Consider the following 15758-nt stretch of genomic DNA (forward strand, 5'->3'; position numbering starts at 1 on the left):
GGGCAGGGACAAGGGGGCAGGGACAAGGGGGCAGGGCCGGGTAGTGCGGGACAGGGGGGCAGGGCCGGGTAGTGCGGGGATGTGGACAGGGACAGGGGGCAGGGACAAGGGGGCAGGGACAAGGGGGCAGGGCCGGGTAGTGCGGGGCCGGATAGTGCGAGGATGTGGGCAGGGACAAGGGGGCAGGGCCGGGCCGGGCTGAGGACGGGGGGGGGGGGGGCAGGACCGGGTAGTGCAGGGCGGGGATGGGGCAGGGACAGGGGGCCAGGGCTGGGGACGGGGGGCAGCGAGCGGATTGAAAGCGGGCGCCCTAGTTTGGGTGCAATGAGCACGGCGTGGTGTGGAGTACCGGGGCGATGCGTAAACAAGCGCTGCACTAACTCCTCCGCCCTCGGAGTATTTCCGTGTTTTCACTACAGCTCATTACAGTGTATCAAGTGCTTACTGCCATTCACGCACAAGACAAACTTGGCCCCTTTCGCTTTTCCTTTTTTTCCCCTCCCCCCTGCTCTGGCTTATTTATTTCTGTTGTTGAGGCATCATCCGACTGGGCTTCACTCCACAACATTTAAAAACAATTCTAGTCCTCTTATAATCAGTATGGCCTCTTGAGAGGGGAAAATAATATATAAGGTAAGGAACGCATTCGCCAGAAGAAAAATCCTAACTCTGGAGTTGTGTTTATTGGGAGGGTGTGTGCAAGGAAAGGGTTAGATGTGTGCTTTACTGAGCCGAGCCGAGGCAAGCCGTGCCGGCTCTTCTCAGCAGCACCGTAAAGTTTGTGTAGGATGCGATCATGTGTCAGGATCAAGTTGCCGAGGCAGACGCCGAGCGAGCGAGCGACCTTGCCGCTACTGCTGGTGCTGGTGCAGCAGCCTTCAAGTTAAGGTGCCCGCCAGCTCGGAAATAAATAATGCGCCACAAAACTGTGTTGGAAACTTCTAGCGCTTGTTATTTATATCTGGAGAGCGACGGGGTGGGGGAGAGGCGGAGGAAAGCAGGGCTGGAGAAGCGCCTTCCCCAGCACCTCTCTCAGTCTCTCCCTTCCTCCCCCGCTGGATCCGATCGGATTGTTAAAGCGACTTCCACAATTTAATTGTGGCTCCGGGTCGGAACGGATCTGTGTGTCCCGTCCCCCCCCCCCCTCCCTCCTCTCTCTCTCTCTCTCTCTCTCTCTCTCTCTCTCTTGCAGACTGACGCAAATAGTGACGCTTGTGGCTTCCTGATGAGGGACAGACACGACACACAGCGCGCTTGGTACCGGTTCTGGTCCAGTGTCAGCGGGCTCTCACCTTCCCCTTCCCTCTCGCCACCACCCACATCATGCTGCGTAGTTGCCTGCAATTTCCCAGGGAGGGATTGCTTCGAGCAACCGGCATCTCTCCTGTGCGAGGTGCAAGTGGTGATATGAGTTTGTGTTACAGGAGAAACTGTACTCCGACTGCACCCCAAGCATAGCATGAATTGCGTAGCGTGTCAGCTGATATTAGACACGGGGATCATTGCCGGTACTGTGCAGTGAAATTGGAGCGGCTTCTGAGAAATACAGTGCGTACAAGGTCCACGCATACACCTGCGCACACAAAGCTACAGCCCACTCCGAGTGAAAGTGCCTGACAGGGCTCTCCACGTGTTCGCCTTGCACAAGTGTACCCATCAATTTGCTGTTCCGGCAAAGAAGGCAAGAGTCACTCTTTGAAATTAAGGATGCCCGATTAGACGCCAGCCATGCGATACGGCCTACTTCCCCACTAAGCTGCATTTTTAAACTTATCGCTGTGAGGATGCACAAGTGGCATTCAAAAACAGCATCTGGGGCAGTAACGGGTAATCGATATAGACTCCGCCAGCAATTTAAAGTTTCAAAACGCAGAGTTATTGCTAAAGTTATTATGTTTTTAAAACTATTCCATCAGAATTGTGCAAGTCCAGAGAAATAGTTGCACCATTCACTCCCAAACTTCCCATTATTATTAAGCTCTATGGCTATGTTTCAGAGTTATGGTGTATATTATCCAGTTAAACACCCGATTCTTCAGAGCCAAGTCTGATTTAAAGAACAGTCACAAATTAAATTAGTGATTGTAGATCCCCCAAGTAACCGTTTAACTCGCAGCACGATGCCCTTGCTTTTGACGTGAGTTTAGACTGGCTGGAAATTCCCCCGATGAGATGACAACCCCCTTTTACGTGCTTTTTTCAATATTTTATTGCACTTTATTTAGCGAGCGATTTATAGATGGAACTTTATCCCTCCAACAGTTTCTTCATCTTGAAAGTAATGTTTCCAAACTAAGTGTCATTTATTGTAATTGTTTGAATTGTTCATGAGCAATGTTTTACATAAAATTGGAGCACTCTTTTGAATTTAGGTGTCATTTCTGTTGGTGCCACATAAAAATTGATATTTTAAAAAAAAGTTAGCATTAGGATTTAGATTTGCGGTATGCCAGAATCTAAACTGGTATGTTATCACTCCAAAATGAAAAGTTAATTATTGATTTTCTATCAAAAGTTTGGAAATATTCATTATATAATGTATGGATATTAATTTATATGTAAATGATGATAGTTACACCAAATAACATCCAAGGAAACATTTTGAATGAGTAAATGCTAATTTTAGAGCAATCGATAGCTTACAATTGCATTGTTTTTAAATATAATTTAACGTACAGTTAACATCTTTATCTTGTAATGCTGTAGGTTTGGGACACTTTGTACAACACAGAAGAGAAAATCATAACCTTGATCCTTGCGTAAAGGACAATGTGCTCCTGGAGAAGTTGAATTGCTTCAAATTGTTCCAACAAATTTCTCAGATGCCTGGAGAAGTGCAGCTGTGCCGTGCAGCACAGCAGGCCCTTTAAGCATACTGCCACCTGCAACGCTGGCCTGATTGTCCTGTTCTTGTACTGTTATCCTGTCCAACAATGGCTGCACAAAGGAAACACCTAGTCAGAGAATTTAACGCCTTCATCACTTGTTACATCTGCAAGGGCTATCTTATCAAGCCAACTACAGTGACTGAGTGTCTACACACTTGTAAGTAAAGCTGCAAGAATCATCATACATGTTTCTGAATAGTAGCACAGGAATATAAGATCAGATTTGTGTGTGTTCAACATCAATTTCTGCACTTAACAACATATGAAACAATCACATTGAAAGCAATGTTTACTAGAAAACTAAGAGCAAGCACTTGGAAGAGCACAATTGTGGTGGTAAATGAAGAATTTCTTACAGTAATAGACAATCCTGAATATAATTAAAATTGTTGATGCTTTCAAATAATAGGAATTAACTTTAGAATGGAGTGGTTAAGCTTCCACAGTGGCTACCTGGTTGATTAGCTTCCACTATATTGTACTAATTAATCTTGCTTGCAGAATACTCAACTAGTTTGTACTTGGCAGCTAGTAGTACTTAAGCAGCACATCTGTCATCAAGCTCCTATCCTAAGTGCACTTTTGCTTTCTTCAGTTTGTTCTAGTAATCTAAGATCTCCTTTCTACTATGTACATTGGTTGCAACTTTTGCTCCTTTACCAATAATGTTTCAACATCTCCTAGCCCACTGTGCATTGCTCCCTTAACATCAGCCTATTGTGGCCTCTCGTACTGTTGTTCTGTCCACTTTTTCAGCATCATTCCACACTTTAGTCCATGTCCACATTGCACTCCATCTGACATGTGTTTGCAGGCCTGTTACACTGCTGCAAGTAAGAATTTCATTGTTCTGCTGTCAGTACATATGACAATGAAACCCACTTGACATTCTCGTGTTGAAGCCCCAGGTTTAAGAACTTTCCCTAATCTGCTACTTCCCGTTTGTATTTGTTGTAGCAGTTTTATCTTTCCTTTCTTGAACAGAAAATTGCAGATTAACATCAGTCTTTGGAAAATGCTGGATTCTGATATTAAGGAAATCAGAACAAAGCATAATGTGATTAGACACAGTTGTAACATTATGAAAGAAAAATTATGTTTACCAGATGTTGTGCAAATGTTTGTAGTAACTATCAGGGTTCAGAAAGGGGAGCCCGTGGACCCAGTATCATTTATATTTCCTCATGGTTTGTATGAGTGTCTACAAAACAATTACTGCATAAGAAAAAAAGAGTTGAGGGTCACAGAATGGATAGATAACGACAGAAAACAAAGCGATAAACTGGTCATTTTGATGTTAGTGGATTGTAACTGTGAATTACTGTTGGGGTTCAATTGCTTGCAATCTATGTGAAAAATATACATCTTCTAGATGCGCTGGGACGCATCCTCAGTAATGTGATCTGGGTGTTTTGGGTCTCACAACATCAGACACCCTTGCCGGGGTGGAAGATTGCAACCTTCACGTGGTCCGCCCTGTTTCGACAAATGCAATCAACCCGGCGTGCACAATCAAATAAGATCAAATAGAACAAGTTGTCCGACAACTTTAGGCTGTGCATGCCATAGGCAAGAAGAAGAAGACACCCTCGCCCAGGCGACACAGCTGGGGTTGATCAGGCCCCGACTTGCGTCCCAGCAGCAACCGCCCATGGATCAGCCATCTTAATAACTACTCTGCATGGATTGGGAGACTCTAGTGCGTGGAGGGACTGGACTCTAATAATAATGACTTGAAGAGATTGAGTGTATTTATATATTTGGCAGATGAGACAAAGATACAGCGAGAAAATGAGTTGCGAGAACTATATATCAAAACCCATACAAACTGATTACATATTACATCTAATGACTTGTAGCCGACAGCTATGCAAGATAAAAACTTTATCTGTACGTTAGATCTATTTAAACAAAAAAGTGTTGGCAAAAAGATGGCCTGTTAAAAGTGAAGGTTTGAGGTAAGAGAATTTATAAGGAAGATTAGAACATTCTAAACAGTAAGTTAGGGGAGATGAATGTGTGGCTGAGGAATTGGTGCAAGGGGCAGGGATTCAGATTTCTAGATCATTGGGATCTCTACTGGGGCAGAGGTGACCTATACAAGAAGGATTGGTTTCACCTTAACTGGAGGGGTATCATCCTGGCAGGCAGGTTCGCTGGTGCGACATGGATGTGCTTAAACAAAATTGGTAGAGGGGTGGGATCTTATATAGGACCAAGGCAGGTGAGAGGTTAGAGGTTGGTATGGAGGGTGATGAGAGAAAGTTTAGTGCACAGAATAGACCGCTGAAAGGCAGAAAGTGTGGAAGAATTGTTGGTTTAAATTGCACTTATTTTAATGTAAGGCCTGACAGATAGGGCAGGTGAGCTTAGGGTATGGATAGGTACATGAGCTTAGGACATGGATAGGATGTTGCAGCCATACTGAAACCTGGTTAAGAGAGGGGCAGGACTGACTATGTCCCGGGGTACAGGTGCTTCAGGCGAGATAGGGGTGAGGGTAAAAGAGGAGGGGGTGTTGCATTATTAGTTAAGGAGGATGTCATGGTAGTGGTGACATTATGGACAGTTCGTCTAGTGAGGCTATATGGGTGGAGCTGAGGAACAATAAATGGATGATCATCTTGCTGGGGGTGTACTACAGACCCTCAAATAGTCAATAGTCAGAGTTTCCTCTGGCAATATGTGGAGTGCCTCACATTTTTAGTTAGTTTTGGGGAATTGAGAAGGGCAAGTGGATAGTTATGGATAGGGACAGAGTGGGCCTATGAGTTAAAATGCTAAATTGGGGCAAGGCAAACTTTGAGGGTATGAGACAGGAACTTGCTCAAGTTGATTGGAGTAGGTTGTTTGAAGGGAAAGGAACATCAGGAAAGTGGAATGCATTTAAAAGTGTGCTTCAAGACATGCTTGTTCCTGTTAGAGTGAAGGGCAAGGCAGGCAAACGTAAGGAAGAATGGATGACGAGGGAAATAGGTGCTGTTTGAGAAATTGAGAATGGAACCCCTCAGGAATCAAAATGGTCAACTCTGCGTGGAGCCACACGAGATGGGCAAGGTCCTCAATGAGTATTTGTATTTGAGAAAGACAGGAGGACTGAGGAACTTGGGGCAGTCAATGGAAGTGTCTTTGGAGCAGTCAGTGTTACGGTCAAGGAGGTGCTGAAGGTCCTGACGTGTATGAAGGTAGACAAATCTCCAGGGCCTGATCAGATTTACCTGCGGATACTGTGGGGAAGCTGGAGAGGAAATTGTAGATGCCCTGGCTTAGATTTACGAGTCATCATTAAATACAGGCGAGGTGCCGGAGGACTGGAGGGTGGCAAATGTTGTCGCTCTATTCAAGAAGGGCTGCAGGAAAAAACCAGGGAACTACAGGCCAGTGAGCTTTATATCTGTGGTCAAAAGGTTAATAGAGTATTCTGAAGATATATATGCATTTCGATGGACAAAGGTTGATTAGGGATAAGCAGATGGTTTTGTACGTGGGAGGTCGTGTCTCACGAATCTGACTGAGTGTTTTGATAATGCCACCAAAAGGGTGATGAAGGTAGAGCTGTAGACATTGTATATATGGATTTCAGCAAAGCATTTGACAAGGTTGTTCATGGTAGGCTGCTCTGGAAGGTTAGATCGCATGGGATCCAAGGAGAGATTGCTGAATGAATATAAAATTGACTTCATGGAAGGAAGCAGAGGGTGATGGTGGAAAGTAGTTTCTCGACTGGAGGCTTGTGACCAGCGGTGTGTGTGCCTCAGGGTTCGGTGCTGGGCCTGTTATTGCTTGTCATCTATATCAATGATTTGGATGAGATTGTACATGGCAAGCTCAACAGGTTTGCAGATGACACTAAAGTGGGTGGTCTTGCACATAGTAAAGATGGTTGTCAAAAATCGCAGCAGGATCTTGATTAGTTGGGCAGATGGGCTGAGGAATGGTTGATGGAGATTAATACAGGGAAGTGTGAGGTGTTGCATTTTGTGAAGACTAACATGGGCAGGACCTACACAGTGAATGGCAGGGCTCTGGGGAATGTTGTACAACTAGAGGGATCTAGGAGTGCAGGTACATAGTTCATTGAAACTGGCACCACAGGTAGATGGGATGGTCAAAACGGCTTTAGGCACATGAGCCTTCATCAGTCAGAGTATTGAGTATAGAAGTTGTGAGGTCATGTTGCAGTTATATAAGACTTTGGTTAGGTTGCATTTAGAGTATTGCGTTCAGTTCTGGGCACCATGTTACAGGAAAAATGTTGTCAAGCTTGAAGGAGTGCAGAGAAGATTTACGAGGATATTGCCAGGACTCGAGGGCCTAAGGTATAGGGAAAGGTTTAGTAGGCTAGGACTCTATTCCTTGCAGGAGGATAAGGGGTGATCTTATAGAGGTGTACAAAATCATGAGAGGAATAGATCGGGTAGACACGTGGAGTCTCTTGCCCTGAGTAGGGGAATTGAGAACTAGAGGATATAAGTCTAAGGTGAGGGGGAAAGATTTAATAGGAACATGAGGGGTAACCTTTTCACAAAGGGTATGGAACGAGCTGCCGGAGAAGATAGTTGAGGTTTCTATCACAACGTTTTAGAAACATTTAGACAGGTACATGGAAAGGACAGGCTTAGAGGGAAATAGGCCAAACGCACTCAGGTGCGACTCGTGTAGATGGGACATGTTGGTCAGTGTGCGCAACTTTGGCTGAAAAACTTATTCCACACTGTATGATGCTCTGAATATTGTATGTGTGTATAAATGTGCGTGTATATGTGTGAGTAAGGTTCTTACACAGGTATAAGTTGGGCTGAATGAATGCTGAGGCTTCAGCTAGGAGGCTGATGATGGAATAAGATGAGTTTTTTTTCTTTCACTAGTTCCTCTTCTGACAGTGCAGTGAAAATGATAATTAGGGCATTGGTATACACCTGCTGGATGTGGCAGGTCAGGAAGACTTCCACTGTTAATGAGGACTACACTTGTGGGAAATGTGTCTGGCTGCAGCTCCTCACTGACCAAGTGAGGGAACTGGAGCTGTGAACGGTCGACCTCAGGATTATACAGGAGTGTATGAGTGCCCTGGACAGGAGTTATAGTGAATGGGACACCCTTAAGGTACAGTGAGGTGGATGGCCATCAGGAGAGAGAATAGGCAGAGAGGGCAGGAAGCCCCATGGCCATTCCCGCAAAGGAACTGGAGCAGCAGCTGGATGATCTCAGGACCATCAGGGAGAACGAGAGCTTCCTGGACAGGATCTACAATGAGGTTGTTACACCCTCTTGGAAGCTGTTAGGATGGAAGACACGTCCAGTCCGAGCGGCAGACAGGTCTTTCAATCAAATCCTGGCGCTGAGGCTCAACCGGAAATACCTACGTCATGTAACGCCGTAGTGGAAGGTGACTCAATAGTGAGAGGTACAGTCAGGAGATTCTGCGGCAACAGGCCAGACTCGAGAATGGTGTGTTGGACCCTGGTGCCAGGGTCCAAGACGTCTCGGGCCGATTGCTGGGCATCCTCAAGGGAGAAGGGGAGCAGCCGGAAGTGGTTGTGCATGTCGACACAAACGATGCCGGGATAAAGAGGAAGGAGGTTCTGCAAAGTGAGTTTAGAGAGTTGGGAAGAAGACTGAAAAGCAGGATTTCTAGGGTGGTGGATTGCTTCCCATACGTCGTGCTGGTGAGGTCAGGAACAGGGAGATGGGTGATCTGAATGTGTGGCTGGTGCAGGAAGCAGGTCACCCCTCCCCTCTTCTGGGGTAGGAGTGACCTGTACAAAAGGGACTGGTTGCACCTTAACTGGAGGGGGACCAACATTCTGGCAGGCAGGTTGGCTAATGCTACACCATGGGTGGGTTTAAACTATATAGCGGGGGGCAGGGGTCGACAAATTGGGAGTATAAAGATGGAGTTAAAGGGACAGAGAGTACAGGAAAAGTGACGAAAGACACCCGAATTAATGGTACGGAAAGTTCAAGAAAGGATAAGAGAGTAAGGTCAGGTTAAAGAGGAACCGGTGTGAGAGGGGTGGTGAATACTGAATTTAAAGTGTTATATATGAATGTGCGAAGTATAACAAATAAAGTGGATGAGCTTGAGGCTCAGTTAGAAATTGGCAAGTATGATGTGGGAATTACAGAGACTTGGCTGCAAGAGGGCCAGGGCTGGGAACTGAATATTCAGGGTTATATGTCCTATCGAAAAGACAAACAGGTGGACAGGAAGCCTATGTAAGGTTTAGATAGATAAAACCTGATTGGGGAAATATAAATTAAAGAGGAATATACCCAAGTGGGACATTAGAAGGGTCAAAAGGGGCCATGAAATATCTTTGGCGAATTGGATTAAAAAAATCCCAAGGCACTTTATATATTAAAAACAAGAGGATGTTTCTACTTGTGGGAGAATCTGGGGCCAGAGGACATAGCCTCAGAATAAAAGGGTGTACCTTTAGAAAGGAGATGAGGAGGAATTTCTTTAGCCAGAGGGTGGTGAATCTGTGGAATTCATTGCTACGTACAGCTGTGGAGGCCAAGTCAATGGATATTTTTAAGGCGGAGATTGACAGATTCTTGAATAGTACTGCTGGTTATGGGACTTTGCTTGCTTTTGCCACTGCACCAGAAACCCTTACATCAGTTTTTGTCACATGGTATTTGGAGTAGGTGGATGTAGGTGACGTACTAACTGAGTACTTTGCATCTATATTCATCAAGGAGAAGGACATGAGGACAGTGAGATCACTGGGTTGAAACAGGCCCTTCAGCCCACCGAATCCACGCCGACCAACGATCCCCGCACACTAACACTACCTTACACACTAGGGACAATTTACAATTTTACCAAGCCAATTAGTCTGCAAACCTGTCCATCTTTGGAGGAAACCAGAGCACCCGGAGAAAACCCAGGCAGGTCGGGGAAAATGCAACAATGATCCTGGGAAGAAGCACACTCCAGTCTGTTGGAACAGATGTCATCTTAGCCTTCTGGGGTCTCGACCAGAAACATCACCCATTCATTCTCTCCAGAGATGCTGTCTGACCCGTGGAGTTACTCCAACATTTACTGTCTATCTTTGAGCATAAAATGCATCGTTCATCAGAGAGGGTTGCACAATCACCAGCGATTCTGTCTGACTTCACTTTGAAGCCAGTTATAGTAATCAAGCTTTGCAACAGGTGTCTGAGTAATTATACCAGGACCCACGTTTGTACCAGCATTGTCTCTTGGCATTCCTGATAGCTTTGTGAAGATCATAGCAAGCTTTCTTGTACTGCTCAGGATTGTTTGTCTTGGCCTTCACTTGGGAATAGAGCGCATGATTCATCCATGGTTCATTGGACCCATGATTCATTCTTTCATTGGGGAACAGTCGGATTGTCTTCGTCGGCTTGCATTCCTCTACTCACTCCCTGAATATGGACCAAAACCACAGACTCCAAGCAGTCGTGTAGGATGTCACCTGTTTCTGCAGACCAGCACTGAATAACTTCCTGCTTCAGATTTTGTTTATAGATTTCCTAAAATGTGGCCAGGGAATGGAGAGTTAGATGTTTTTATTGGATGTGTAGCAGCGGGTCAAATGTAGATCTGTTGTTAAGTAAGTTTGCAGACTACACCAAAATCGGCAGAGTTATGGACAGGGAGGAAGGTTGTCAAAGTATACAAATGGTTACAGATCGGCTATCGTATTGTATCGTATCATACAGAAATGGACGGAGAAATGGCGGATGGAGTTTAATCTGAGCAAGTTTGGGGTGTTAAGCTTTGAAAGGTCGAATGTAAGTGGACCATCTAGTTAATGGCAAGTCTCTAAACAACATTGATGTCCAGAGGATTCTTAGTTTAGTTTATTGTCGTGTGTACCAAGGTAAAGTGAAAAGCTGTTTTTTTGTTGCGTGCTATCCAGCCAGAAGAAAGACAATACATGATTACAATCAAGCTGATAGCAGCGAACAGATACAGTGTAAAGGGAATAATGTTTGGTGCAAGATAAAGTACAGTCGTGGCTATCCCTCGAGGTGGAGGATGCTGGTCTACGTTCTGTTGTTTTTATGGACTCTCAGGTTGCTTATGAGTCCAATCCTGGCTTTGAAAGTTCTTTGACATTCAGGACAGGTAACTCCAGTTGGCAGATCGGGCTTTGGTTGTTGCTGCCTCTTTCCGTTTTCTTCTCTTTTCTTCTAATTCTGCGCATCTCTTGGTTTCGAAGGTCGCTGTTCCTTCTTGGATGATGGTTTGGCAGAGTTTCCTGCCCTTGGCATTGGTTTCCCAATTGTCGATTTCACATTTCTTCATGCTGGCTTTTAAGGAGTCTTTGAATCTCTTCTTTTGTCCGCCTCTTTTACTTTTGCCTTCTTTAAGCTGGGAGTAGAAGGTTTGCTTTGATAGACGCAAGTCTTCCATCCGAACAACATGACTGACCCATCTTAGTTGGTTGTTGATGACGAAGACTTCGATGCTAGATGTTTTTGCTTCATTCAGCACGCTGACGTTGGTTCTTCTGTTTTCCCAACTGATATTTAAGCTGCTTCGAAGGCGTTGATAGAACTTTTCAAGTGTTTTCAGATGGTGTCGGTATGGTTTCCAGGTTTCTGATGCACACAGGAGTGTTAGAATCACCACTGCTTTGTACACTGACGTTTTGGTGTCGGTTCGGATGTCATGATTTTGAAAGACTCTCGTTCGAAGACGTCCAAAAGCTGTTCCAGCACACTTAAGACGATGTTGGATCTCGTCATCAAGGTCGACATTGGAGGAGAGGTGACTTCCAAGGTACGGAAAGTGATCCACATTTTCAGGGTTGTTTCACCAAGTTGAATTGATTGTTCTTTCCGATTTGTCTCAGTTGGTGATGATTGAAAGATAACCTGAGTCTTCTTGGAGTTGATGGTAAGTCCAAGTTTCGTGTATGCATTGTTGAAGGCAGTCAGGATCTGTTGCAGATGATTTTCTGAGAGAGCTGCAACACAGTTGTCGTCTGCGTATTGGAACTTGATGAGGGAGCTCATAGATGTCTTAGTTTTGGACTTGAGACGGGTAAGATCAAAAAGTCTGCCATCTGTTCTGTAGACAATTTCGATTCCTGGGATTAGGTCTTCCTGGATAATGTGGATGGTTGTCACAATGAAGATAGTGAACAGTGTTGGGGCAATCACGCATCCCTGTTTTACTCCTGATCTGACTTGAAATGGCTCACAGTTGCTGTTGCTGGTCATGACTGTGGCAAGCATGTCATCGTGGAGGAGTCTCAGGATTCAAATGTACTTTTCAGGACATCCAAAGGTGGATAGGATGTCCCATTAGAGTTCCCTTGATACCGAGTTGAACGCCTTAGTGAGGTCGATGAATGCCATGTACAAAGGTTGAAGTTGTTCACGACATTTTTGTTGTAGTTGATGCATTGTGAAGATCATGTCGGCTGTTCCATATGATGTTCTAAAAGAGTCTAATTAAAGATAGTCTGAGGATGTCTGAAGAGGTAGATGCTAGGTCAAAACTGCTTTCTAGTTGGTGATAGAATGGTTCAGTTGCCTGAAACTGTCCCTGACTTTGGAAGTATGTTTTTTCACACTTCAGTACTACTTGCCTGATGGGAGAGGGGAGTGTCCGCGATGAGACTCGACTTTGATTATGCTGGTGGCCTTGTCAAGGCAGCGTGAAGTGTAGGTGGGGACACTGGAAGGGAGGTTGGTTTGTGCGATGGTCTGGTCACATGATGGCTGCGTCCTCAGTTCTCTGCAATTTCTTGCAGTCTTGGTTGGAGCTGTTCCCAAACTAATCTGTGATGCATCCCGACAAAATGCTTTCTACGGCACATCTATAGTTGGTGAGAGTTGTTGGAAACAAGACGAGCTACCTAAGCTTTCTACAGAAGTAGGGGATTTGGTGTGCTTTCTTGACCATTGCTTTGACATGACTAGTCCAGGGAAAGTTATTCGTGATATTTACTCCGAGGAACTCGAAGCTTTCAACCATCTCTACTTTTGTGCTGTCAAATTATTTGTACCGCTTCGCTTCCTGAAGTTGATCATAATCTCCTTTGTCATGCTGACATTGAGGGAAAGGTTGTTGTCTTGGCACCAGGTAACTTGGTGCTCATCCTCCTGCCTGTACTCTGTCTCATCATTATTCCGGCCCACTATGTAAATTGAATGAGATTTGTACCAGGCTGCACAGTCATGGGTGTACAAGGAGTAAAGAAGGGAGCTGAGAACGCATCCTTGCCGAGCATCAGATTTAAGGATTATCGTAGAGGATGATTTGTCACCTAATCTCACTGATTGTGGTCGATTCGTCAAAATGTCGAGGATCCAGTTGCGGAGGTAGGTGATGGCTTCAGGTTCCACAAGTTTGGAGATGATCTGGGACCTTAGGATCCTCCGATCTTGCGATCCAAGCCAATAGCTCCTGAAAGTGGCAACATAAGTGTATGGGAAAGAAGGCATATAGTGTGCTTGCCTTCATAGGTCAGGGCATTGGGCATAATAGTCAGGAAGTAGTGTTGCAGCTTTATAGGACTTTGGCTAGGCCGCATTTGGAGTATTGTGTGCAGTTCTGGTTGGCTCATTAAAGGAAGGATGCAGAGGCTTAGGAATGGCTGCAGGTTTTCCAGGTTGCTGCCTGAATTAGAGGGCATTAACTGTCATGAGAGGTTGGACATACTTGGATTATTTTATCAGGAGCGTCGGAGGCTCAGGGGAGACCTGATAGAAGAAAAAAAGTTATGAGAGGCATATATAGGGGAGATGGTCAGATTTATGAGAGGCATATGTCAGGGAGACAATCAGAACCACCTTCGCAGGGTAGGAAATGTCAAACGTTAGAGGGCGAGAGGGGCAAAGTTTAAAGGAGACTAGACTAAGTGGGACCCTTTGGGGGGGGGGGGTAGTTGTGGGAGGAGAGGGGTGTGGGCAGGGGGGGACAGGGGAGGTGTGAGTTCAGAGAAAAGATGGGGAAGAGCCATGGGCGAGAGGGGGGTATCACGGGGGAGGGGGGGGGAGGAACCAGCGAGGGGGACCAGAGGGGTAGTGGCTGGAATTGGCGGTGCGATGGTGACTCGCTGGTCGTTCTCCTCCGCCGGGATCAGATTCTCCGCTTTCCGTTTGGCGACATCTCCGACGCTGGGCTGGGTCTCCGACGCTGGGCTGGGCCGCGTCACCGACGCTGGGCCGCGTCACTGACGCTGGGCCGGGTCTCCGACGCTGGGTCTCCGACGCTGGGCTGCTTGGGGCTGGGCTGCTTGGGGTCCCTCTGAAAATTGTGTCTCCGCTGGCCATCCTCAGCTCCAGTTAAGATGCGATGGCGCAGGAAGGGGTGGACCGTCCCGGATAGTGACAGGGGAATTGACTAATCCACGCGGCGCTGAAAGGCTGGAGAAGAGATCAATCTGCACGCACGGTTTTTAAGATTTTTTAAACCTCGCTAACTTTTATGACTTTCAACCGTTCGGAACGAAACTAGGTGCAATCGCAGCATAGGAGAACGGTGAGTGAACTGGCGAATAATCGTAGCGTTATCGTAAACCGTTTTTGCGCAAATAGAAAGACCGCACAAACCGGTAGATAACAAGATCAGAGTTTTAGTTATGTATAGATGTGCGGGGCTAGTTTTTTAATATCAATACGATTGGGTGCCTGGAGTGTATTGGTGGAGAAGGCATGATAGTGGCATTTAAAGGGCCTTGTCCCACTTATGCGATTTTTTTCGGCGACTTGCCGGCACCCGTCATAGTCGCAGCAGGTTGCTTAAAATTTTCCACATGTTGAAAATCCAGCGGTGACCAGAAAATCCAGCAGCGTTGTCGCGGGGTGACGCCTGTTTCGTGGTGAGTAGTCGCCCAAAGCGTTGTACCTTTTTCTGTTTGCCGCTGGATTTTCAACATGTTAAAAATTTTCAGCACCCTGCTGCGACTATGATGGGTGCCAGCACGTCGCCGAGAAAAATCGCGTAAGTGGGATAGGCCCTTTACATTCGCTCATCCACTCCTCATTAAATTTAGTCATTTTTCTGTACACATTTTTCATAAAATCCTTCCCCCCCCCCCCCCCCGCCACTGACTAATTTCTTCGCCGCACGCTGGGCACCTTCTCATCGCGACCATAACGGCTGCTCCCGCCCGGCTCTCCTCCAAAAACGCCGAGATTTCTACCATTTCGCCTGCGAATTTACCTCCTCGACGGGCGTACGCAGCTTCTTGACGTCGTACGCAGCGTCTTGACGTTGTACGCAGCGTCTCGATGGTGTACGCCTAGCGCGTGGCATTGCGCAATGACGTCAGGCCGCCCCCTACCCTTGCAACCGCGCGTTGCGGGAACAGACCCAAAGGGTCTGCACTTGGTCTAGTGTTCTATATAGCCAGTGATTATGTAAGCAAATGTGTCTTAGCTTTTACTAAACAGGGATTGAGTACCAGAATAAGGAAATTGGCCCTTAATTATACAAAGATTGGCCTAATTTTTGGAAGGACATATTTGCGGTGGATGGTGAGACTTGCCTTCAACGTTTTGCCTGCTTTAATAATAATAATAATGGATGGGATTTATATAGCGCCTTTCTAATACTCAAGGCGCTTTACATCGCATTATTCATTCACTCCTCAGTCACACTCGGTGGTGGTAAGCTACTTCTGTAGCCACAGCTGCCCTGGGGCAGACTGACGGAAGCGTGGCTGCCAATCTGCGCCTACGGCCCCTCCGACCACCACCAATCACTCACACACATTCACACACAGGCAAAGGTGGGTGAAGTGTCTTGCCCAAGGACACAACGACAGTATGCACTCCAAGCGGGATTCGAACCGGCTACCTTCCGGTTGCCAGCCGAACACTTAGCCCATTGTGCCATCTGTCGTCCCAAGCTTTGGCTATCATCTTGTCGTC

The 15758-nt window shown here is 46.2% G+C and overlaps 1 protein-coding gene across 2 annotated transcripts in view; it reads left to right on the forward strand.

The window, feature by feature from the left end:
* The first annotated feature begins 274 nt into the window (after positions 1-274).
* pcgf5 (polycomb group ring finger 5) overlaps positions 275-15758 on the forward strand; it is a 227368-nt gene continuing 211884 nt past the window's right edge. For both annotated transcript variants that reach the window (XM_033033569.1, XM_033033570.1), the window contains exons 1-2: positions 275-633; positions 2707-3045. In XM_033033569.1, the coding sequence (XP_032889460.1) occupies positions 2934-3045 (112 nt within the window). In that variant the 5' untranslated portion in view covers positions 275-633; positions 2707-2933. The remainder of the gene's footprint in view (positions 634-2706; positions 3046-15758) is intronic.

This window comes from Amblyraja radiata, chromosome 15 (genome assembly GCF_010909765.2).
Source record: "Amblyraja radiata isolate CabotCenter1 chromosome 15, sAmbRad1.1.pri, whole genome shotgun sequence".
Lineage (NCBI taxonomy): Eukaryota > Metazoa > Chordata > Chondrichthyes > Rajiformes > Rajidae > Amblyraja > Amblyraja radiata.